At 45.1% G+C, this 26,575-nt stretch overlaps 1 protein-coding gene across 1 annotated transcript; it reads left to right on the top strand.

Annotated features, from left to right (window-relative positions):
• Positions 1-512: 512 nt before the first annotated feature.
• On the top strand, positions 513-26,575 carry LOC119252665 (5'-nucleotidase-like). Its single transcript, XM_037520048.1, is given in 4 exon segments — positions 513-935; positions 22,185-22,407; positions 26,342-26,541; positions 26,543-26,575. Coding segments are annotated over 4 exon segments (795 nt in total). The 5' UTR covers positions 513-596.

The following is a 26,575-nucleotide window of genomic DNA, read 5'->3' on the forward strand; positions in this document are numbered from 1 at the left end:
TCCACTTCTGGCTTCCACAGCCCAAAGAGCTGGGCGCTGGGTTCTCTCTTCTCATCGTCCCATCTTGCCCTCCGCTTTCCTTTCTTCTCTTTCCAGAGATGAACTCGCGAAACCAGAAGCCCAACACAAACCATGCATTCCTCTCTAGAAAACTCCATTCTTCCAAAGAACGTGAATCAGCGAGGACCTACATGCGGGGTGCACCCCTGAACCCAACCCTCGCCACCGAGAAAGAGCAGTTCACGAGCCCACTAGTGGGACTGCCGGCGCCTAGGTTCCCCGGTGGGCCGAGATCGTGGCTGGTGCCCGCTCCCCGCAGGGAACAACCTCCGCACTGTTCCTGCGAGACGCGAGGTCCAGCTGCCAGCCGCGCCCGGCTGCCCCAGGTGCCAGGGTCGCACAGGGTGAGCGCGCGGGCGTGCGCAGGACCTCGGGGCGGGCCTCCGGGCTGAAGAAGGACCCGCCCTGGTCCCGGCCCGGCCCCGCCCCGCCCCGCACGCCAGGGTGCCTAACTCTGGAGCCCGCCGCGCAAGCTGCAGCCACTCGCTGCCACTCGCGCGGTAGCGGAACTGGCGCCTGCTCCACGCGCGGCAGGCATGCGTGCCCAAGCTGTACCAGTGCCAGCGCTGTGGCTCCTCGCGCTGGGCGCGCTGCTGTGGCCCGGGGCCGACACCTGGGAGCTCACCATCCTGCACACTAACGACTTGCACAGCCGACTGGAGCAGACCAGCCAGGACTCCAGCAAGTGCGTCAATGCCAGCCTCTGCGTGGGCGGCGTGGCGCGGCTCTTCACCAAGGTGAAAGAGATCCGCAAGGAAGAGCCCAATGTGCTGCTGCTCGATGCTGGCGACCAGTACCAGGGCACCATCTGGTTCACGGTGTACAAGGGCACCGAGGTGGCACACTTCATGAACGCCCTACGCTACGATGCCATGGTAAGGGGGCAGCTAGCCCGGGAGGCAAACCTGCGATCAGAGCCGAGTCGGGAGAAAGCCAGACTCTAGCCGGTGTGCCGGGTGCATTCAAATGTGAAAGTCACTTGGATAATTCGCCTGAAACAGGCTGATAGTGTTAGGCCCGCGCTGTGGGGTGCGTAATTAAAAGGAACGGAGCTCACCCTGCCTGCGAGGGAGTTTAGCAGGATGCGTGGGAGCGTTGGCTGCTCTCCAGCGCCAGGGGCCGCAGTACACTCCTCAAGAATCCCTCATGCACTGCTCAAGCCTCCGAAGAAGGTCTTATTTCAATTTTATCGAAAGGGAAATCGAGGGTTAAGGTGGTTGAGTATTGTTATCCAGATCAGCCCTTTGACCCCAGAGATTCACCGCAGTTAGATTCATAGCCTGGAGTGAGTTCCCGGTTCAGGCCAGCTTTTGGGTGCTACTTATTTCTCTGTGCCTCAGTTCCATCCCCTATAAAGGGGGGATAATAATAATATTATCCTTAAGATATAATGATATTTACCTTCAGAGGGTTGCCTGGCACATATGTGGCCCCTATAAATGTCAGTTGTTCTTATCACTTACTTAATAAATTATAAATAAATTTCATAAATTACTAAAGTTCTTATTATCAGATACCACTGAGTCTGTATGTATATATATATATATATATGTGTGTGTGTGTGTGTATATATAATATATATATTTTTTTAAGAAAGAAACTCCCAGAGAGAACCAAAACGCTGAAACACACATTTCAAAGAATCTCAATAAAATCAATTTGGCAGTAGAGATTTAGGAAGAGAATCCAATTTAAAAGATGAGGGACTCTTAAAGCCTGAGTAAAAATTTAATCCAAGCTCCTAACTGCTCTGTTAGAGGTGATGACTTCTTAGTTGAACTGAATTCTAGAAAAGGGTCAAAGAGTTTACCTACACAGCAGTAAATAAATATAAACAAAAGGCATATATGTGATTCTTTTTTAAAAAAAATTTTTGAGGCAACATTAGTTTACAACACAATATGTGATTCAGAGGTAAAGGATCATGCCTTTGCAGATGTTATCACACCACACCCACCACCAAGGCACGCATAGCCCTCCACCTTAGTCCATTGGGCCCCCTTCTCACTTTGCCCCCACAATCCCCTTCCCCTCTGCTAATCTCAGTTCTACAGTCAGATTTCTGGGATTTGTTTTTGGTTTGGTTTTGTCTGACCTTTAGTTTTGTTTCTATCCAGTACTTTGTTCTTCTCCTTCTGATTTATTTATTTAACATTATTCCCTTTAGTTCTATCCAAGTTGTTTCAAATGATAAGAACTCATCTTTTTTATTGCTGAATAGTATTCAGTTGTTTATATGTACATATTTAGGTCTTTTTCTTTCAATTTTAACCCTGTGTAAAATAATAAAGAGATGCAGCAAGACAGTGGAGAAACTGGAGACAAGAAATCTTAGGAGTTTTAGAAGAGGAAGAACAGAGCAAGGATCCCGGGCGAATCTGTGAAGTCCACTGTGGGGTAGAGAGGGAGTGGTGGGGGCCGGGCTGGGATATAGAGGGCTAACAATACACTTTGTATGAGAAGAGCACACTGGTTAGCAGCACACGTTGCACTTTTGCCTGGGAACTTGGAGAAAGGAGGACAGAAAAAAATGACAAAAGGGTGTAGTTGTTTGGTATTTTTCCCCAAACAGGACAGCTCATTATAGAGATGTGAGAGAAGCCAGGGAGCATCTCTCTGTTCTGAGGTAACAGGTAAAGCAGCAGTAAGTCAAATGGACCCCCTAAGTTGTAGAGTTCATCTAGAGGTTCTCACCACCATCAGAATTGTGGGTTCCAAGAATGCTGTGTGTTCTCTGAGTACCGGAGCTCTACAGGTTGACCTGCCTGACCTGCCTCGACCTGCCTGACAGAATAAATATTGAGCTGAATTGTTGCTAGCCTCAGTCTCCATTTCCTCCCAGAAAGGTAAACCTTACAGAGCTTGTTTTGATTTCACATATAAACCACAGCTCTGTAAACTTTTCTTTTTGTGACATCCCTTTCTCCACAGTTGTATAAACTCTTCCAAGTAGAAAAAATGAGACTTTTTAGTTTTCCCTAATAATAATGTTTTCCTCTGTAAGTCAAATTGAGCTCATGGTGTTAATCATCATATCAAGTTTTTCTGACAGGGTGTCTGGGTGAGGCTGGAGCAAGTTACAGCCTATCACCACCAGGAATGTTTAAAATACTTCTTGTTGGATGAAATTGCTTTCTTTTACAGTTCCTGCAAAATCACTGGACTGGGGCCAGAGGCAAATTAGATTGCTTGTATCATGTTGGCAGGGAGAAGAGAGGGGATCTGATGAAACAATAAGGCTGATGGCCATGTTCGTGATAGCATTTCCTCAGAACATACTCTGCAGATCTGGGATTTAACAAACATGATTTGACCTGCTTAAAATCCTACTTTTGTAAGCTTCAGCATGTGATAAATCTCATCTTATTCTGGTTTTACAGAGATTTTTGTTGTCATTTTGTTTATAATATCTACTCTCCGGAATTTATTGCTGTTCTGCTATTAAAGTTCTTCTACCCCACCCACCTGCCTGCCACGTCTAGAATGCTAGGAAGGAGACTCATCTCAGAGTGAAAAAGTGCTGTGGTGGGACATGTCCAGCTCTCTAAGACTGCACCTGGCTAGAGGCGTCATATCTAATGACTCAAGGGTAAGGAAGGCAAAGAGGAAGCAACTAGGATCTAACTCAAACCCCAGTTGTTCTTGAGAGGCTCACAGAGGTGTAGACTTTCTAGACCTGCATGGCCCAGTGAGAGCTTCTGAAGAAGTTCCCAAAGATATGGTGGCAACAGGGCAGGTACCTAGGCCAGAAGCTTGGCAGAAAACTCTAGAAGGGAGCTCAAAAGCTACTAGTTAGTATAACTGTCCAGTGGAAGGACTAGTGTGCCATAGTCATGAGGAAGGTAGCATGGATTCTCTCACAGTGTGAGCATGCTGGGTAACTTTCTCTGACATCCTGCTCCCTAGCTGCAAAAGGAGAGATAACTCCCATCCACGATGTGGACTTTTGTGAACAGTTCACGAGATGATAAATGCAAAAATCCCTAGCAGCCTTCTAGCTCATAATTAAAGATTAGTTCCATGTGCACTGCCAAATAAATAAATAAATAAATAAATAAATAAATAAATAAATAAACAAACAAACAAAGATTGTGAGGAAGGGAATACTTGGGTTTTCATCTATGTTTAGCAGGTTCTGACAGCCTGGTGTGATTTACACCACACTTCCGCCTCCATCATTTCCAACACCCTTTGTCTAAACTTCCTTAATGTTTACTCACTGAGAGACTTAATGAAATCCCCCCAAAGCACAAAGTCAAAGGGATTCATCCACATAGGTAAGATTAGGATTCTCCCCGACCTGGCGGGCTGCCAGGAGAGGAACTATAGTGGAAAAGGCCAGCCTCCTCTCTCACTGGCCCCTGCTCCTAAGGTCCTGACCGCACTTTCTGTCCAGAAGACTGCAGTCTGGCTATAGCTAAATGTTCCCAGAGGCCTGAGCAAGTAACTGGATTAAGGATTCTCACCTCTGCCTTTAATTCACACAGATCTTTAGTCAGATTCTTTTTTGTTGCCTTTCCCTACCTCCCACATAGACAACTAAAGTGTTTCCAGTTTTGTGTTCTTTGCTAATCTCCAGAACCTTTCTTATTGTGCTTGCATTTTTTTAATTATGTAATCATCCCCATTACTACACTCATTCTGTTTCTTAATTTTGTCTTAGACTGATCGTTTTTCATATTTGTCCATGTCACTGCATCTACTGTGTATGGCTGTTGTGTCCTGTGATCTCCATCGATTTTACCATCTGCTCCTCTGGGGCTGAGTTTGGAGATCCTGCTAATTATACTGCAATTCCACAAATATGCTGCTCAAAAGAATCTCCTGCAGATCCTTCTTGTGAGGATTCCTTGGATCCATACCCAAGGCAGAATTGCTGGTCTAAGGAATGTGTATACTTAGTTTGACTAAGCTCAGCCACATTGCCTGCCCTCTGCTACCTCTAGGCTCTCCTCTAGCCACCCTCACACAGATGTGAGCTTCCATAAGCTCATTATCCAGCTTGCCAAAGGGTATAAAAGTATCTCTCACTGTGGTTTAATCTTGTATTTTTCTAAAAACTACTTAGTTTGGTTTGTTTGCTGACTTCTTGGGCATCTTCTCTAACTGCATGTTCACATCCTTTGCTGTTTCTTAAATATTGGATTGACTCTATCTTACTTTTCAGGAGTTCTAGGCATTAATCTGTCATCAATTGTAGACACTGTAACTATGTTCTGGTTATGTTATGTCTATTAATATTTCCATAGTGTCTTTCATCAAACAGGAATCTTTCATTTGCTAAAATCAAATTAATCTTTGTTTTTCCTTCTGATCTGTGCTTTTGAAAGTTTACAAAAGAGTTGGTTAATTTTAAGTTCATCATTCTCACATTCTTCACCAGAAATTCAGAGACAAATCCTGTCTCTCTGCCTTTCAAGAGATAATAAATCTACAATCTGGAGCTAATGCATTCATCTCTCTGAGTCTCTAGTCCCACATCTATAAAATAAGAGGTTTTAATCAGCTCATCTCTGAGGCTCCTCACATCTCGGAGTAAATCGAGGCCTCAGAGCTACTCTGATTCAATGTCGATTTAGTGAAATGCTTAAATTGGTGAAGGGCCAGGATACAAAAAAAGGGAATCTGTGAGATGAACCAGCCCGAACCAGAACAAAGCCCAGGAGATGGGAGATAAGATGCATGCAGCATAAAGGTCACCCTGAAAAGTTTGGGCTCTCCATTGTTGGTACAGAGAGGCCCTGGAAGTTTCTGAATAGAAGGTGCCGGTGGTGTAATAAAAAAAATAAATACTTGATCTTTGTCCCTCTGGCACTCAGGAGCCAAAACTCTTAGAATTTCCTGGGTAAATAAGAGTGTCTTTTTTATGCTAATGAGATAACTGATGACTGAGAATCCCAAGATAATTTTTGAATGAGGACTGGTGAAGAAAGAAAAAGCCATCATTAGAAGGCTGGAGATTTCAGTCTTGGAGGCGATTGCGTTAATCGCCAATAACCAGTGATTTGATCAATCTTGTCTATGTAACAAAAGAATCCTAAATGACTGGGTTGATGAATACTTCAAGGTGCTGGGAGCGTGGCTCGGCCAGAGAGGGCATGGAAGCTATTTCCCTCCTGCTCCCTGCAAACCTTGTCCTACACTTAGCTTCCATTTGGCTGTTTCTGATTTTTATCCTTCATAATAAACTAGTAATAGTAACTAAAGCACTTTCCTGAGTTCTGTGAGTCATTCTATCAAATTATCAAGTCAGGGAGGGAGAGGTTGATCAGAAATATAGGTGACCTGGACTTGCATCCGGTGCCCAGGGCCTGGTCTTGTGGCACTGAGCCCTTTAACTTAAGGGATCTGATCACCCCTGGTGGATATGGTCAGAACTGCTGTCTGCAGAGAACTGGAGAATCAGTTGCTATGTGAAAAACTCTTTCTGACAAAGGGAAATCACAGTTTGGGGAGATAAGCATTAATGGGAGAAAGGTGAAGACATCAGAGAAGCAAGTGGGAAAAGAGGATGGCAATGGTGAGGCGCAGGCATCGAAGCCAAAGACTGAACTGTGGTGATGAGGAAAGAAAGGGAACCAGTTTCAGATCTCTGTTTGGAATCAAGCCCCCTCTCTTCCGCTCAGAGTCTATGGACGTGACAGGCTAGTTAATCTTGGGAAGCCTGCATTTCCACAAGTGCAGGTTGGGTGTGATGGTCGTCTTCATCCCATGTTGCATCGGGCAGCACCGCACTGATAAAGAAACGGGAGTTCTGGAGTAGGCTGCACAATGCAGGATGCTGCTGAAGAGCAAGATCCTGGCCTTTTTATTGATAGAAGAATTACAGCATCAGTTGTGAGAGGAAGGAGGAAAAAAAGGAAAAGGGGAAGAAAGTAACTAGAAAATGTGCTGACATCTATATTATCAGGGAGTGTGAGTCTGCTCTCCAGGCATTTCTCATCTGCTTGATGATTCGGTATTATAATTGAGATCAAGCCCTAGTTCCCCAGCCATGGTCTCAATCTTATCAACAAGGCTTTCCACTGATCAGCCTCTGGGGTCCCTTGTTATACATCGGTCCTTGCCCCCCTCCCCGTGTTCCCGATCATACCTCGAGTTGTGTAAGTCAGGAGTACATTTCATGCATCGGTCATCATCCCTCCTACCCATTCCCGGTCATCAGCCCTACCCCCCACCCCAGGCTTTCCCAATCACACCTCGTGATGCACAGCCTTCCCAGCGTGATCCAGCTTTGTGCTCTTGATTAATTTGAAGGCACCTTGCAGGGTTGGGCTCCTGTACCTAACTGACCAGGCCGTTCTGACCTTGCTTAGGATTTAGAACTGTAGATAACAAAATGGTGGCCGAACAGGCCGCTTAGGATTAGCAGACCCACAATCCCATAGGTTATTGTGAGGTTCAAAGGAGACAAAAGAGCATTTGTAAAGTGCTCAGCTCAGTGCCCATCACAGTAAACATTCAGCTGCACTTCTATGGGCCAGAGGAGGGACCAGTTCAGAAGACTAAAAGGATTCAAGCCAGGGCACAGAGAGTCAACAGGCTTGGGTGTTACTACACAGGAGCATGTGTTCTGGTTAAGCTCACCCTCGACAGCAGAAACCCATTCTGTCCAGCACAGAAATGGAATCTAATGGCCTCTCCTGGGTTTACTGAACAGGGTATCATCAAAAGATGACTAAGAGGTTCAACCCAGGGACACTGAAAGAGTCGAAAGGCTGTGATATGACTACCCAGGAAACTGATTCTTCCATTCAAGCTTATCCCATGACAACTGAAGCCTATTTCCAGCACAGAAATGCAATCTAAAGGCCTTTCCTTAGCATCATGGACGCGACAGACCCTAATGGGCTGTAGAAAAATATTTGGATGGGACATCAGGACACCAGGTTTTACTTCTTGGCTCTTCTAGCTCATTGTAAGGGGCAGGACAGGGCACAAGGCAGGTTTTCTGATCCCATGCAGATCGGGTAAAGGAGGAGTCAGAGTCCTCAGTAGTTTTGCAGGTTTTTTATTTGGGGTTCACCAGGCATATGGCAGGCAGGGGTGCTGGCTGGGGGGCTGGGAGGCTGGCAGGCCTCCCAGCCCCCAGCAAGTCCTCACTCTATCTGGGCTCTCTAGCGTTCGTTCTGCTGCTTCTCGGCTGCGGCGGCTGCTGCTGCTGCTGGTGCTGGTGCTGCTGGCGTCCCCCCGTGACGCCGCCCTTAAAAGCACAGTCTTAGCTCAGCTGAATCCCATCTACCTATGCCCACACCCTATTCCAGGTGCCCACCATCAGGCATGCATTCAGGACAAGGATCCATCATCTATCCTGATGGCGGAAGGGCAGAAAAGCCTGATATTTTCTTTACCCTACAGTCCACCCCCTCAGGGTTTTCTGCCATACAGTCTATACATATATACACAATTTTCTAAGCAAACAAACAATGCAGCCATGGCCCACAAAAGCAAATACATCAAATAACAAAATACAACATAACAAAATACAACAGAACACAAATAAGTCCAGGCAGGGCACCAACCAAGTGCAAAAGACAATTATTGGTACCAGCAGATGAGCCACCAAATCTGCTGCCGAAGGCACTGCTCATGCGAGGGAGGGGAAATCACACACGGCATCTGCTATATCACACCAGGAGCCGTCAGGCTTCCTGGCCTTCTCTGGCTGTAGTCTCGGCTACAAGGCACACACCGCATCCACCCCCAGGATGCACTAGCTCTGGGATTGGCAATTTTATTCTGTTGGGGGTAATCGCCAACCCTCAGGGTTTCTGTCTGCAGTCGCTCCAACACTCGGCCTTCATGGCCACCCATGCGACTCACAGACCCCTGCTCTCAAGCCAACCCACTGCACAAGCACATGGGTTGGGGATCCAAACTTTGCATTTGGCTTGGGCTCTACCCCAAGCCACATTCCCCACCCGTCCCCCAAGGACGGGCTCCTCAGCTCCTCACCCTCACTCAAGAATGAGCAGGGCATCACCCATAGGTGATTTTACGAGACTCACAGGGCTTCAGCATACCCAGGCTGCTTAACAGCCGCTTTAGGGCTTCTCAACTTAGCATCAGTACCAGCTTTTGCCACCTTAGTTGGCTTTTCTCCTCCACCTGGCCACTGGGCATACACAGGCTGCTTTTGGCCATCTAGGCCCACTGGCCACCCCCAGATTCTCAAAAAATAAACATAACCTGCTAAGGTCCTCCGCCTTCTGGCGGGATTGTCAGTCCAAAATCATCAGTTCATCAGTCTATCAGTCCATTGGCCTCTCCCTGCTTCAGCAATGGCCTGCTGCCTCAGGGGTCATTGGCTGGTCCTTTCCGGTGTCGTTGGCTGGTCCTATCCGGTGTCATTGGCTGGTCCTTTCGGGCGTCTCCTTCACGCCAGGTCTCATCCTGTAGCTCGTGGACGTATCCATCTTCTATACCGCCATGGTGCCTCCAGCGTCGTCACAGGCAAAGTCTGTTCTCCTTAGTCCCTCCAGGTCTTCGGAGGGCTCCAATACCCGTCTGCATGGATCTTGCCGACATACGCCAATTGTAAGGGGCAGGACAGGGCACAAGGCAGGTTTTCTGATCCCATGCAGATCGGGTAAAGGAGGAGTCAGAGTCCTCAGTAGTTTTGCAGGTTTTTTATTTGGGGTTCACCAGGCATATGGCAGGCAGGGGTGCTGGCTGGGGGGCTGGGAGGCTGGCAGGCCTCCCAGCCCCCAGCAAGTCCTCACTCTATCTGGGCTCTCTAGCGTTCGTTCTGCTGCTTCTCGGCTTCGGCTTCGGCTGCGGCGGCTGCTGCTGCTGCTGGTGCTGGTGCTGCTGGCGTCCCCCCGTGACGCCGCCCTTAAAAGCACAGTCTTAGCTCAGCTGAATCCCATCTACCTATGCCCACACCCTATTCCAGGTGCCCACCATCAGGCATGCATTCAGGACAAGGATCCATCATCTATCCTGATGGCGGAAGGGCAGAAAAGCCTGATATTTTCTTTACCCTACACTCATTATCTATGTGAGTTTGGGCAGTGGTTTCCTCAGCTATGAGATGGAGATGTTGGAAGAGGGGCTGCTGTGTGTCCTCTGCCAGCTCTGTATTGCTTCCAGCCAGCCAACATAACTTGGTTCATCCACAGATTTCATTTCACACACAAGTCTAAATTTGCTTGACGACATATTCTTCCCTCAGAGTTGCTTCCATGGCCACTTGTTCCTTGAGGAGAGAGGACTTAGATTTTCTCCCAGGTACCCACATGGACACTGTTTCCAGATAAAGAAGTTCCCAGGATTTTTGATGGAGTGTCCCTTTCTGAGTACTAAAAAAATGGTAGCCTAGGGTATGGATGATGATGAACCCAGTCTAAAGCCTGCAGCCTTGGAGTCTCATATACACATCCAGTCCACACACATAACAATACTGTGTGCCAGGGTCTGTGCTAAATGCTAAGGACAGTGTGAGACCTGTGCATAGATAGAGAGAGGACAATACCCATTTGAGCCCTTTATAGTTACAGAAAGAGGATGGGTAAGACCTGAGAGGAAGGGGATGAGGAAAACAAAGCAGAAATCCTAGCCTGTGTGCATGGAGATTTGAGCACTAACAATTTGCTTTGCTGTCCCTCATGTGTACCTTATATGTCCAAATCAACAGTAGGTAGGTCTCCTACTTGGAGGTACTGGCTTAATCCAGGCAGAGTAGTCAGCTATTCAAGTGCTCACAGTCTCTCCATTTAAAGAATCACAGAATTGTTTGATATTCAATAGGAAAGCCCAAATTAACTGTGTTAATTTGGTAATTAACAATGTAATTGGTAATTACATCGTAATTGGTAATACTAAATGTAGCATTAACTTGTGTTAATTTGGGAAACTAGCAAGAGATAGTCTGGTGGAAATGGTATATTTTAAAACATCAATGACATATTTTAAATTGTCAAGAAAACAGATAATTATGTCTAGAGCTCAGACCTCAGAAGGTTTGTGTGTGGGACTTGTGGCTCCCCAGGCCTCAGTGACGTGAATAGCCCCCACCTATCCTGTGCTCTCAGTCCTGCTGCCTCCTCTTTCCCAGCGTGAGTCAAACCCCCAGAGCACAGCTACAGAGCCCAGACACATGCAAAGCAGGAAGCAAAGTCAGCTCTTTTGCACATCTTGTCCTAGCCATCTATGTTTTCTTAGCTGAAATTTAGAGGGGGTAGAAAAAAATAAAGCACATGTAGAACTGGCATTTTTCCATACTTCACTCACAAATACATCTGAATGTTATGCAAACTCTTCCCATGTCTGTTTTCTTCCACCACGTAAGCACACCGCTCTTGAAAATTCTTTTGACTCTTTCCTTCACTTGAATAATTGGTGCATTATATAAAATCTAGACATTAACCCTCTAATCTCTTAGAGACTCGTTAAACCTACCTGGACCCCAATTCGTTGACCAGGTAATTCTAAATGTAGCATTTTTGGGTATATGAAGAGTTTGAAAATTCTTCCATCTGACATGGGAAATGCTATCTGTTCAGTAATGTCTACTCAATCATTTAACAAACAATGAAGTACAGTTGAGCTGGGCCAAACCCTGGCATCTTTTCTGCCATTCAACCAGATGTCACATTCACCTGCCAGGATGGACATGCCCTGGCCCAGGACTTGGAGGACAGAGCACAACCCAACACCAGAAGTGGTCCATGGGGCCGTGAATGTAATGTGTAATGTTTCCAGCTTAAGGTTGCTGTTGAGCAAGTGACTGGCCACTGGGCCCAGCTGTGGAATAGACCAACTCTCTCCTTGACCCTAAAGGGTGTACAGTACACATACTGTACTGCTCTTAAATCAATTCTTTCCTTTGATTTTCTTCCAACTGCATGGTTGAACCTCTTGTATTCACTTGAAATGTATTTTCTTTCCACCTTCGCCCTTGTGTTTTCATTCCCTCATTTGTTCACCCAGATGATGGATGTCATTTGTTTGTAAGCTGGCATTATGGAGGTGAAGCTCCCCCTCATGCACCCTCTAACAGGCAATGTGTGTCTATGTCTTTGCAAGTTTGTCTCCCACAACCTTTATAAGGTTCCTGCATATCTTGTGTGTGCATGGGTGGGTGGATGGGCTTATTTTATACCCTCTCCTGTCTCCCTATCCTCCCTGGGGACAAGGGCCATGGCACTATTAATTTGTACTCTAGAAGCTTGAAAGATAAGATTCTTTCCAGGTATTTACATTAGCGGCAATTTGAACAAGTGCTTAAGAACCTGGATGCAGAATCTCATTTGTTTTCAAGCCCTATCTCTACCACTTCCATTCCTATGCCTTTTTCCACATCTATGAAAAGGAGAATAATAGCATCTCATAGCATTGTAAGGATTGAATGAGTTAATATGTAGCCAGTACCTGGTCATGTATCATTAAAGTCTTAACTATAAATATTTTTTGTCATGTTTCCTCTCTTTAAAAAAATTTCTCTTATGTCAGATTCAGTGGTAATCTTTATAGCCCTCTGTAAACAAAGCTGAGACTGTGAAATATCCCCTTTTTCAATTCAGATTAATTCAGTTGTCCTTTAATATACCAAATAGTGGGTCTCCTTAGCATATTTCCAACACAAAGAGAATTTTCAAACAGTTCCATTTTCTCCCCAACTGCCTCATGTTCATGTGCTCACACAGAAGGCACACCTATGGAACAGTTTAACAAACTTTTTTTAAAAACACCTGTTCCATTCACAATCACCAATGAGATATTAGTGTAAATGTAAATAAAAACACAGGAAATCAAAACAACGAACCAGGCAGATACTCTGAGAGGGGTGTGGAGGGCCAGGCCGCCAATTCTGATGCACTAGGGTAAACATCTCACCTGCTTCAAAGCCACCAGCTTTCTCTCATTTTACAACTAAGATATTGGCAACTACCTGCCAGGTTTATTTTTATATTGTGCCTTCTTTTGAAAAGTCTTAATAACACATACACCAAATCATAAAGTAAAATAGGGCCAATTTAAAAGGAGCAGGTGGTGTAGGAGGTGCTATTATTCATTCAGTAAACATCTGCTGGGCCCTGTGCTGAGCATCTGGCGGGCCAGATGCTCATCAGTGTCCCTAAGGATAAAAGGACAGTCACTGTCACTCCTGAATCTGAAAGATGTATCAATGGACAGGGGCAATGAAAAAAGTGCTGCCAGAGACAAGTGTGCAAGAAATGACAGATGCCCCAAAAAGGGAGGGGCGTCTTCGGTGGAGGGATCCCAGAAGGCTTTACAGAAAGTCACACTTGAGCTGCATCTAAATCATGTGGAATGCAAGTGGAGGTTACAGTGGGTTCACTGCCAAGGTGGAAAGCCCAGGTCCCAGCTCCCAAACCTGGATATTCTGTTCTAAATTTAAAGAGCTTTATAAAAGTAAAAGGAATTTAGAGCTCACAGCAAGACCAACGTCTTGTGATCCAGTCCATTTCCTTTCAAATTTTGATTTTGGAATCAAAGTTGAAAGGATCCCAATGTGGGTGATACATTAATTAGCAAGGCTGCCAGGGTCCCTGCAACCTATGAGGGTGACATTCCCTGACTTCTGCTATGAGTCACTACAGAGAGAGAAGTTTGCTGTGTCCTTCCTAGGGCCCAGTTCCCTTGAACTTGGTCCAGGAAGCAGCCTCTCCTGCTGAAGGAGAAGTAGCATCAAGCTGAAGCAGAAGCAGAAGCAGATCACTGAGCTGACTGTCAAACACTCAGTAGCCAACTGTACCCTGACATTCCATGCCCAAACTTTTTAGAAGCCAGTTAATGTCTCCTGGAGACCATCCAATGACAACCTTTATGAAACCATGAAAACGAGATTTGAAAGGGGACCTGAATTCCACAACACATATCTCATCATGGGGGAGCAACAGCTGGGACCCAGGGCTCCTGACTCCTGGTCCATGTTTTCTTTCCATTGCTTCCAGATGCCATGTGAAGATTACTGAGCCCTCAGTTGACACCCTGCTCCAAGTGACCAGGCATGTATATAGAGTGCACTTCTGTCCTCTCCCATCCCTCTAGGGACAATAACTCTAGTGGGGAAAGCTTGAGTCTGAAGGTCAAAAAACCTGACTTGGTGGCCAGCACTCTCTCTCATTAGCTGTGTGATATAGGCAACTCACTTAACCTCTATGACCTGTAGGGGAAATAACTGTGTAACTGTGGTGGGGACAAAATTAACTATTGTACTTCATGCTGTTGTTTGGAGGACTCAAGGAAAAATGTGTGAAGATGCCTAGCAATATATACGTAATTATTATTTTTCTTTTGTGTTTTTCAATAATTTCCAAATTTTCTAAAATATTGATTTTAAAAGAACAAATGACATATAACTTTAAAAAAGAAAAAATAAAGAAATGGTATCATTTACCTATCAAAAATAAATAAATAAATCATGTGGAACGTTTGGTGTTCCTGGACCTGAGGTACAGTTTTGCAGAAAAGAAGCAGCTCAGGGAGATCCAGGAGGGTCTTGTAAGGCATCCCGGGAATCAGATCTGTGATTCCCGTGGGAAGTGGAAAGCTCTGGAGATCCCAAAGCAAGGGCCAGACACAGTGGGCTGGGTGTGTGTAGGCTGGTGGCCTGCGGGAGAGGGTGGAAGTTGTGTAAGTATGGTGGCCAACCCACAGGCTGGAAGACTCTGGAAGGGTCTGGGAGAGAAGTGATGAGGCAGAGGGAGCAGTGGGAGGGTGGAGGAGAAGACCACATGAGGGATGGCACCAGAACAAGAGCAACTTGATGGCTTCTTGGCTGTCAGAGGAGGACCCGGAGAAGGGGAGGCTGTCTGGTGCTCGGTGCTTCTCTGCATTTCCCTCTGATTGTGCGGGTTCCTTTCCTACATGAATCCTCACAAGTTTCTCACAGCTTACCGGGGTTAAGTGTCCTCTGCAGGGGCTCAGCCTGACAGGGGACTCGGTGGCCTCCAAATGAGGAGTCAGGGGCCACACGAAGGGTGTGGGAGGAAAGGGCAGCAAGCACCAAATCACACCAGTCAGCACCCTATGCTATCTCCTGAGACAGGAAATGGACAAGGGGGCAGGCCTCGGGCCCTCTTCAGGGCTGGTGCGTTTTCAGTATCTGTGAACCCCTCCCCCCTTGTGTGGTTTCAAGCTGAGCCAGTCTGAAATGGAGAAGACAGGAGTCATTTCACAATTTGGGAAAAAGTCTAAATTTTCTGGCAACCATTGCATTAAAAATTCTGCTGCAAGCTCACTAGGGATGCTGTATGTGGTGCTTCTCAGATCTGGTCCACTGTGACCTCCTGAGAACTTTATTTGAGGGCACGTTGCTCAGCTGAGAATGCAGCTGCGTGTCAACGCCTAAGAGGTTCTTGGCCTCTGAGGCCCCTTCAGCTTCAGGACTTTACTACTTCCTGGCCTTTTAGGAACCAGTTGCCTGCTGAAATGATCATTCTGTAGCTGCTACATCCATCATTAGAAGCTTTCAAGACACAACCCTTTACCTTTTTGAGATAAAGTGAGATACTGTGTCTTGTTATCTTTTTTCCCAGACAGTGCACATGGACATGATGACACTTGTGCAGTCAGAGAAGAGGCCACTGATGGCAACTGGCCCGGGGGCTGAATAACAGTAATCCCAGTCTTGTAAATTAAGTTTCTGTGGCTTCTTTCCTTCCCCCACCAATTATTTATTGGCTTACTCATTCATTCAGTAAATATTTAACAAGTATTTCCCCTATGCTTCATACATTTTAAATGGGTAATGGGGGCCAATTAATGCGTATTATTTAATAACAGAGAGATTACGTGATCAAACCACTGTAACAGGAGAGATTGTAAAGTGGGAGATTTTTCCTTAAAAACAAAATATTCCAGAATAACAAGAGGCCATCTGAGAACACTGACTCCTTGTCACCTCCTGCAGACCGTGAATAAATACAAGCATTAAGACTCAGACCTTGGTCCTCCTTCCTGGGGCTGTGGGGCACTCTTCCTCCAAGTGCTTTCTTTCTCTTACTCTCACCCTGGGACGTGTGCTCATTATTTCTTCCATTTATCTACTTAGTTCATACCAATGGGAGCATATGTTTGGGGTAAAGAGAACAAATGGTTAAATAGCAGCTCCTACTGGGAAGAACTTTGAAAAAGAAAAACATGGAAGTTGGTATGTGGCCTTAGTGGACAGTGTGCAGGCAGCAGAGTGCCACTGTGACTATTCCAGGCATTCTGTTCGCAGAACAAATACTGTTAAAAGAGAAAAGTCAGGAAGGATTCTTTCCTTTTTATGTGAAAAGATTGCCTTTTTAGTGACTCCCGTTACATTTGTTAATCATTGTTGTTAAAAGTTAATAGATCAGGGCCTCCCTGGTGGCGCAGCCGGTTGAGCGCCGCGCTGTGAAGCTATCCACAGCCTCTGCAGTGCGGGTTCAAATCCCGGCCGGCCAGGGAGAAACCCACATGGCGCAGCAGACGATTGCTGTCTTGCCTGCTGCTCCCCTCAGCCTGTTCTGCTCCCTGCTCTGTCTCTGGTGAATTCTCTCACCCTCCTGTGCACCTCTGACCTGTACCTCAGTTCTTATATAAATAAATAAATCTTAAAAAAAAAAGTTAATAGATCATACACGTATAATCCTAGCGCAAGCATGAAACCAATTCATCTAAGTGCCATCTCTAATTGATTTACAATAACTCCTTATAGGGCCAGGATAAGAAAGATTCTGAGGCTCTGTCCAAACTCACTGGGAAAGAGGAATACAGTCAACTAATTGGCATCTGCCCCTGACAGAGAAAGGGGTAGGGAGACCTGGCATTGTGACATCATGCATTTGTTTGCATCCAACTTGGGTGAATACTAGGTACCTTCCATTTACTTTGGTATCCAAGAGATAGTAATTGATTATTAGTTTAAATATTTAGCTTAAGCACTGGAAATAAATGATCAGAGATGTGATTACCTCATGATTACCTGAAGGTTTGCCTTAAGTGAGGAAAGGCTTATCCCTGAAGGGAAGGTAGACTTTGGTCTGTACATGGAATTTGTCAGGATTACAAGCCAAACTTTAGAAACATTAGCTTTCTCTCACTCCTAACTGCACAATACCTGCAGAAGATATTAGAAAGCATCGTACCACACTCCTCAGAGTTTAACAACAACAGCAGGTTTTGAGTCACAGAAGAAAGGAATCTCCATTGTCCTTTTTCATATTTTTAGCTATATATATATTTTAAAGATTTGTTTTATTTATTTATGCATTTGAGAGCTGGGGTGTGGGCCAGGGGTGCAAAGAGTGAGAGGATTCACCAGAGACAGTGTGGGGAACAGAACAGGCAGATGTACTGAAATACACTGCTGAGGGGAGCAGCAGGAGAGCCAGGAGAGGTCTGCTGCACCATCTGAGTCTCCTCCCTGGCCGGGAATCGAATTCATGCTGCAGTGGCTCCTGATAACTTCATGGTGCTAACACTTAACTCCTTGCACCACCAGGGAGGCCCTGTGTTTTTAGCTTTAAAAGTCAGGTAACATTCCAGGTGTTTGGGTAGTTAGACATAATGCAATGGGCTAAATAGATAGTATGGCACCCAAATTTTATGGGGTTTTTTAGTAATATTTAAGACATCTCCGGCACAAAGAAAGCAGTGAGGGAGAGCAGCTGAGGCTAGACCATATGCTCACATTATACTAGACCATATGCTTGACCATATGCTCACATTATACTTGTATGATACTGGTGTTGGAGATGCTGATGGTCATTTTGCTAGACTCAACTCTTAAATTACAGAAAAAGTGCATTTGGTAAATTTAGTGTTTGTAATAAAATTATACAACATTGTCATAGGGATAGAAGTAGTGCATGAATGTGATTAGCAAATGAATGAGCCAAAAAAAAATGAATGAGCCCAATATTACAAATGAAATATTTGGAAGGCAAAGAAAGGGGGAAGGCGAAGGAGGAAAAGGAGAGCGAGCATAAGAATATGACAGGGGGCCTCCCCGGTGGTGCAGCGGTTGAGCACTGGGTTGCGAAGCTGCACGCAGTCTCTGCAGCATTGGTTCCATCTCCGGCTGCTCCCTGGCCCCAGAGGAGGTTCCCACATGGTGCGCAGACCTCTCCTGCTGTACCCGCTGCTCCCCTCAGCAGTGTGCTTCCGTCCTTCTGCCTGCTGTGCTCCCCGCTCTGGCTCTGGTGAATTCTCTCACCCTCCCGTGCTTCTGACTGTACCCAGTGCTTGTATAAATAAATAAATAAATCTTTAAAAAAAAAAAAAAAGAATATGACAGGGTCACAAAGTCACTTTCTGATGTGGGGGTCATAGCTATGAGTGGTCAGTGACAGTTTAGCTCAGATCAGGATGGGCAGTTAAAGACACAAGGGAAACTGGGTGCCAGAGCAACCAAGGACTTATAAGCACATGTAAGAAACATGAACAGAAATTTTCACAGAGGACCCAAAAGCAAAGTGGAATGATACTGCATTATAAATTTTTAAATCTCTTCTGTTTTTTCCATAAACTCCCTGTAAGATAAAGGAACACGGAAAGGTGACCTGCTCTGTTCTGTTCTCTTATTGCTCCAAGTCCTTCTCTTGGGCAGATCGTTCTGAGGTATTTTCATGTTATTAATACAAAATTGACATGGAAATACAATCAATTTATATAACACATTTCTCGTGTGCCCCCATTTGCCAGCCACATGACAGGAGCCTGGTGTGGCTGGTGAGCTGTGTGTCCTTCTTCTGAAAGCTGTGAATAATGAAGTTCTAGTAAGTGCTGTTGAAGAAAGACAGGTGGAGAAAGTCAAGGAATGGAAATGGATATTCACATTTCTAAAGAAAATGAGTGTTTATGTTTAAGAACAGAAAAGGTGGATTTATTGAAATATCTGCAAAGGAGCAGGGGGTGACACAGGAGAGGTCTGTGCAGAAAATGAGTATTTACAAGGAATTTTTCTGCATTGTTTGTAGGTAATGCTGTATATACACACAGGAAACTGGTTAGAGCTTTCTTTGCTTCATCATGTACTCACACAATGGGGGATCCCTGCCCTGTTCCAGGGAGTGAGCCAGAGGTGAGAGGGGTTGAGTGCGCAGGTGCACGTCTGCTGGGGCTGCACAGACGTGACCATTAGAGCAGAGGAAGGGCAGATAGCTCAGACAGGGGATAGGAAGACTTCTTGGGATGTTTCTCTTTGAAAAGGGCCATCAGACTTCAGTAATTAAACCATTAGTTGAATAAGTTAGTACAGGCATGACATGAAAAAGGACTTTTCTATTCTGTCTACCTAGCTGTGTATCAATTAGTTGATCCTTATCTCTCATCTACAGAGGGTCAGAGATAGTGAGAGCAGGAAAACTGCAAGCATTTTAGGGTTTGATTTGAAATGCTCACTATGTCCAGCCTCAACCCTTAGACCCAAGCATAGAGATTATGAAGGTTGGAGTCAAACAGCAGTAGTTCTAGCCCCACTTCTACTACTTATTAATTATTTATGTGACCTTGAACAATGTGTTTAACTTCTCTAGATCTCATTTTTTTCTTGTAAATTGATAATAGTTATAACACGCACTTCACAGCACAAAATTACATTGTTATACAAAACAGTTTGCGTGATAGCTGTGTGTAGCAAGTGTTTATTAAATGCTGGTTTATTCTCATTACAACTTATGTGTATTCACTACCCCTCCAGAATAGCTGTGGTTAGAAACCATCCTGTTCACAGCTCATAAGCAGCAGAGGCAGCCCCGCCTCGTAGCCTCACATGTTAGAGAGTAGATGTCAGACATTGGCTGGGGGAGTGAGGTGAGATATAAGGCCAGATCTCAAAACCTAGGTACCGAGGACTCAGGATGTTGAATTTAACCACAAAGGCAGTGCAGCCACTGGAGGAACTTACAGCGGGGATGACAAGATCTCACGTGCATATGAGAAAGCTTATTCTGGAAGCAATATATAGAGGTGGCACACATAGATAGGGTATATCTAGGATGGGTCAGAGAAAAGAATGTGGATAGCTAAAAGCCCAGTAAGGAGGATTCTGCTTCCTAATTTATAGTCCAGGAGCAAGGATTGCACTCAGATAACAGCAATGAATGGACTAAATGGGGCATTTAGGCAAGGGGAGGAATGCCCGTAGGAGGTAAGGGAGTGAGTGATGGGGAGAGATCCAGCAGCTCCAGGGTTACTGCTTTTATTGCCTGGGTAGATGATGGTATCTTGGGTAAGAGAGGGAGTGTTGGGGGGCTATTTTGAGCACAAAATAGGTTTGGGGTGCTTTTGAGATGTTGGGAGGAAATGTTCATGTAGCAGTTAGACATTAGATCTAGAGGTCAGGAGAAAAGTCAGGGCAGCAAATGTTATGTTTGGAGTTGAAGGTGCAAATATGAATGAGACCATTCAGTGAGACCACACAGCAGCCTAAGCACCCAGATCAGGACCTGTGCCCCCAAGGGGACAGAGAGGTGAAAAGATGGCCAAAATCAACACTTTCAGGGGTTGCACTCAAGTTGGGGGAGGAGGCATGAACCACAGAACAAACATATGAAAATATAGCAGTCCATGTTTGCTGAATACCCACAGTAAAATGCCGTCAATAAAATGCCCTGTGACTGACAGTTGGATAAGCTTTCAGGAATTATAAGCCCATTAAGTAAGATAGTTAATATCATCTGATAAGGGAGACTTATTTCCCCATAAAAAGAAAACATGAAGTTCCAAGAATAGAAGAGAAAAAAGGTGACAGTCACCCAAAACAGAGAGAATATTTAAGTCTAGATCAGCCTTTAAGATGGAAGCAATTAGAAGTAAATAGCAAATAGATTTAAAAATGGTTAGATCCTCAGAGATGGATGGGGGAAGGGCGAATGCAGAAGTAGTATCGTGTTGCTCTCTCTGGACAAGCATATGCACAGGGGAAACATCATGCACCTTCTCCTTTGAGCCCAGATGATCAGGGCATGCCTACCTGGGAGGGGAGGGCAGGGGGCAGCCCGAGAGAACTGGGTCTGGCCTGGCCAGGGCCTGCCCCCCCCCACCCCACCCCACATACCCCACCCCCCACACCACCCAACAAGTAGACATGCCCTTAGGGTGAAGGAAGTGCTAATAAGGAAGCAGCGGGTGGGTCCATAAGACAATATGGGGGGCGGGGTAACATTAATTTATGGAGGGGCCACCAGTCAGCACGTTCAAGCCTGCTCCAAATTGACCTGCGAAGTAAAGCTGTTGAGCAAGTTGGAAACACACATTTAAGTACTCAGGGAATCAGCCTCGGCAGCCTGAGCAGTAGGGAGCTAGGTCTAGCAGGGGGAGATAGCAGCAGGGAGATAGAGCTTTAAGGAGACGGGACTATTCAGAGGGTCATGGAGAGAGGATGGAAGGTTCTTCAGGGAAGTGAATGATGTGTCATGTTTTGTCAGAAGGAGCTGCTGAAGTCAGAGCTGATTATTTTGTACCCACCCAGTGGTCACTCCCAGAGCAGTGAGGGATGGGAGACAGAAAAGGAGATGGAGGCAGAACCCATGCCAGGTCTCACCAAGCCCTTTGCTCAGGAGGTATCCAGAACCCCCAGAGTCATGTGATCATTTCGTCACCTGTGACACAGCCGGGAATGAAACACAGGGTGGTCCCAAAAGAAGAAACAGATGACACACTGTAAGACAGTGCCATCTCCTGCTTGCCTTTGTGAATCTTCTTTCTCCACTGAGGACTATGGAGCTCTTGTGAGGAAACAATTATGGGGACATAGTAGATTATAACCAAGTGGCTGTGAGAAGAAAGACAGTTCTCCCAAGATGGAGGTTGGGATGATTGGGTTCTTGCATTGAAATGGGGATTTATGTGAAAAGACCATGCAGACCCTCTAGCCTGCTTCCAGTGGGGGTTGGCAAGTCAGTGGCCTGTAGCCAGCTCTCCAGGGGACCTGATGAGCCTTGAGGCCACCTTCCTTCCCCTGGTGTGGGGGCTGGAGAGCAGCCAGAGAGCTCAGTGTCCCAGAGCCAAGCCTCAGGGCCATTGAGTAAGATTTATGGGCATGAGGACAGAAGCCATGGAGTTACCCTCCCAGAGCCCAGCCAGGTCTGTGTGCCTCTGGCCTAGTGTAATGCTCTTCAAGGTATGCTTCTATTGGAAATTCCAGAGTTCCTAATTCTTTTTTCTCTTCCTCTTTCTACTAGGCACTGGGAAATCATGAATTTGATAATGGTGTAGAAGGACTGATTGATCCACTCCTCAAAAACGCCACATTTCCAATTCTGAGTGCAAACATTAAAGCAAAGGGGCCGCTAGCATCTCAAATATCAGGACTTTATGCTCCATATAAAGCTATTTCCATTGGTGGTGAAAAGGTGGGAATTGTTAGATATACCTCACAAGAAACGCCCTATCTCTCAAATCCAGGTATTTTCTACTCTTTTGACATGCGTTGCTTGAAAATAGATGCACTAACTCAGGATTTGGTGTTATTTTAATGGACATTATAGATAATAACAGGAATCACATATGGTATTGTTCTTAGGATGACATTGATGAAATCCATCTAGTGACTTCCATGTTGTTCTCAGTTTCGCCTTGAAGACATTCACTCTTCTGCTCAATGAACTTCTTTGTTGACATAAACAATATCATTGTTTAAAATCAGTGAGTTCAAAATTGGGTGAAAGGCTATTTGTAACCAGTGCGAAACAATACAGAGTCACTTACTCCAGAATGAGACTCATGTAATTCACTGCCCTTCCTTCTTCAGAACCAGGGACCCAGAGCTCAGTACACCCTATCTTTTCCTCAGTACACCCTATCTTTTCCTTTTCTAGTATGATTATGACATGTCTAGTTAACTCTACCTTCTTCCTTTTCATTATTTATCTCTTGTAGTTTTAATGACTTTGTTGTGTCTGTGTGTAGATACATGTGTATATCTATATTCTAATATAAAGCTGCTACAATATACATGTATTTGTGTATACATATGTGTACATACATTATTCTACAATGTTAAGACCATTCAAGAAACATTTGAACCACTTTCACTGAAAACCTTGGCAGTGAAAACAAAATGGCATTTTCTTTAAATTATCGAAACAAATTTTCTTTCCTTATTTAAAGGAAATTGGGAGGACCTCCCCGGTGGTGCAGCGGTTGAGCGCTGCGTTGCAAAGCTGCCCGCAGCCTCTGCAGCACCGGTTCGATCCCCGGCTGCTCCCTGGCCACCGGAGGAGGGTCCCGCATGGCATGCAGACCTCTCCTGCTGCCCGCTGCTCCCCTCAGCAGTATACTTCAGTCCTTCTGCCTGCTCTGCTCCCTGCTCTGGCTCTGGTGAATTCTCTCACCCTCCCGTGCTTCTGACTGTACCCAGTGCTTGTATAAATAAATAAAAATAAATCTTAAAAAAAAAAAAAAGAATTTATCTCCCTTAAAAAAAAAAAAAAAAAGGAAATTGGGAAACCAGGAGCAAGCATTAGCCAGAAAGAGAAAGATAAATACAGGATGGTGTTGTTTATATGTGGAATACAGAGAAACCAAACAAAGGGTCAAAGACAAACTTTAAAACCAACCCTTGAAAGCTGACCATAGATCTGAGGCATCCAGAGGTTTGAGGGGAGGGCAGAGCACAAGGGACTTGGTGCAAGACTGTGGCTGCTTCCCTGGTGGGAGTGCGTCGGCAATCACACCTGAGGGGGACATCCTATACTGTCAAAACACTGACAAGAATGAAAAAAAGGAGGCTCCCTGGTGGCACAAGGGGTTAAGTCTCAGCACCATGAAGCTATGGGCAGGCCCTGGCCAGATAACCACATGGCACAGCAGACCTCTCTTGACTTGCCCACTGCTCCCCTTAGCAGTGTATTTCAGTCAGTCTGCCTGTTCTGCTCCCCACTCTGTCTCTGGTGAATCCTCTCACTCCCCTCCCTCCCCACTCACTGCACCTCTGGCTTGCACCCCAACTCTTGTATACATAAATAAATAAAATAAATCTTAAAAAAAAGAATGAAAAAATGATGCTTCAATTTAAAAACAGAATTAACATAGGACATGCTGCTATTTAACAATTAGAAAAATAATATATGATATATAAATTAATATACATTTAATATAATATAATATTAATATAATATAATAATATGATATCATATATTATATAATAAATATAATATATAATATAATAGACTATAACATTTAATATAATAAAATATAATATAACATAATAAAATATAACATTTAATATAATATAATACATTGAAGATATTTTTAATTTAGCATACAAATACATAATATATTATTTATTGTTTTTAACAGATGCAGGCCATTCAAAGCAACATCAGAAGGTCAGGTGCCCTCAACCCAAGCAGCTGCTGGGCTCTGAGGGGAGAGGGCCTTGCGGCCACTCAGCCACAGAACAGACAAGGCTCTCCTGCTCCCTACTGTTGGGACTGAGATTATCTGGCCCTCCCAGGGGGTGGACATCTGCCCCACGGTGACCAGGCCTTTGCACACTGTGGACATATGGTCAATAGCTGTTACTGTTGAGGTCATGGGGGAGCCAGAGCGCCATTGTGGATGTCAAGTGTCACCTATTTTTTAAGTGTCTTAAAGGTGTTCCTCTGACTAAAAGGATGTGATCCCGGGCCTCCCCAGTGGCGCAGCGGTTGAGCGCTGGGTTGCGAAGCTGCCCGAAGCCTCTGCGGCGCCGGTTCAATCCCCGGCTGCAACCCGGCCACCAAAGGAGGGTCCCACATGGCGTGCAGACCTCTCCTGCCTCCCGCTGCTCCCCTCAGCAGTGTACTTCGGTCCTTCTGCCTGCTCTGTTCCCGCTCTGGCTCTGGTGAATTCTCTCACCTTCCTGCGCTTCTGACTGTACCCAGTGCTTGTATAAATAAATAAATGGATCTTTAAAAAAAAAAAAAAGGATGTGATCCCACCAGAGTGACTTTGGCAGGCTTCGACCTGAGGACTCGGGGGTGAGGGGTGGGGGGGGAGAGTGGGCTTCTGCAAAGAGGATAGGGCTGAGATTACAGAGGGAGCCAGACTGCCTGATGCCTTTTTTTCTTTGTTTTCTTTCTTACTGAGACCACATTGATTACAGCACTGTATGTGAGTCAGAGTCACACCTCCTCAGATATATGTTACTACACCACACCACCACCAAAGCAAGCTGCCTCACTTCTAACAAACCAAATGCTCCCAGTGAGTAGGGTTGGGATGAGTGGCCTCTTGCTACAGTGGCCACCTGGTCAGATGCTCCTAGTCTGAGTACCGATAACACCAGAAAACACCTTAGTCTCTACCTGTCAGCAGCGGCCTGAGCAACCAGAGTACAGAACCTGTGTCTCCTCTCAATGAACATCTGGAATGTAACATAGAGGTCAGCTGGGAATTTCAGATAAAGATGTAGACTTGTTGAAAAACTAAATAAATATTTATTAGGCAGCAAACTCGAAAGCAAACTATGTCTCCATAATTTATATTCTGTCCACTGTTTTTTTGTAGTTCACTTAAGATAGAATGTAATTAAATACCACAAGAGAGTTGTGAAGTCGGAGGGAGAGAGGAAGGGGGCTTGGGTAAAGTGATGGTTGCCTTGGGTGGGGGCAGACAGACTTGAGCAAAGACCTCCTTGACCCCTGGAGGGTCCTGTCAAGAACCCCAGGGCCAAGGGCCTTCAGTAGAACAGACACAGGTGGCGGGGGCGGGGAGCAGCAGTTGGGAAGTTCTCAGTGAATGTTGCTGGGATGAATGGTGAGAGCAGGAGTGCGCAGGGACCACAGTCACAAGGTAGCTGAAGGTGTAGTTTCCTAGAACAAAGTTTCGGAGTAGGGAAAGCTGGAAAGTTGGGTGAGGACTTGATTTCAGGGGCTGCTGAATTCATGGCTGAAGAGTTAGGGTATACATGTATAATACGTACCAATATATTTGACATACAATGCTGTGTAGGTTAAAGGTGTACATATAGCATTATGACTTGGCATACATATAGTTATCACACTTGTGTGCTCATTTTCTGCATTGGCATAACAGAAATCTAAATATAAAACACATTAAAAATAGATTTCCAGGTCTGAAACCTCCTCATAATTTTACATGGAATTTGAGCAACATACTATCATTCACAATCCTAAACTAATGTAACACTGAGTGATTGTAACTGAGGCTATTGATGGAAATTTTTTTGGCTTTCTAGGGATTTCATATGTGATTTATAAATATGTGTTAGTCTAAGTAAGTGAAGAGCCTCAATATATGAAGGTGTCTTTTACTGGCATATCAGTGTGTATAATAAGTAATATAATAAAAATTACTGCCAAATAATGTCCATTTTATTTATTTTGCTCCACAGGAAGAGATTTAGTATTTGAAGAAGAAATTGCTGCCTTACAACCTGAAGTTGATAAACTAACAACTCTAGGTGTGAACAAAATAATTGCACTGGGACACTCTGGCTTTGAGATGGATAAACTCATCGCTCAGAAAGTGAAGGGAGTGGACGTCGTGGTGGGAGGCCACTCCAACACATTTCTTTATACAGGTAATTATTTCCCCAAAAATGATGTGGGCCAGGATGTCTAGATAA

This window comes from Talpa occidentalis, unplaced genomic scaffold (genome assembly GCF_014898055.3).
Source record: "Talpa occidentalis isolate TD23 unplaced genomic scaffold, MPIMG_talOcc4v2.1 talOcc4.2, whole genome shotgun sequence".
NCBI lineage: Eukaryota > Metazoa > Chordata > Mammalia > Eulipotyphla > Talpidae > Talpa > Talpa occidentalis.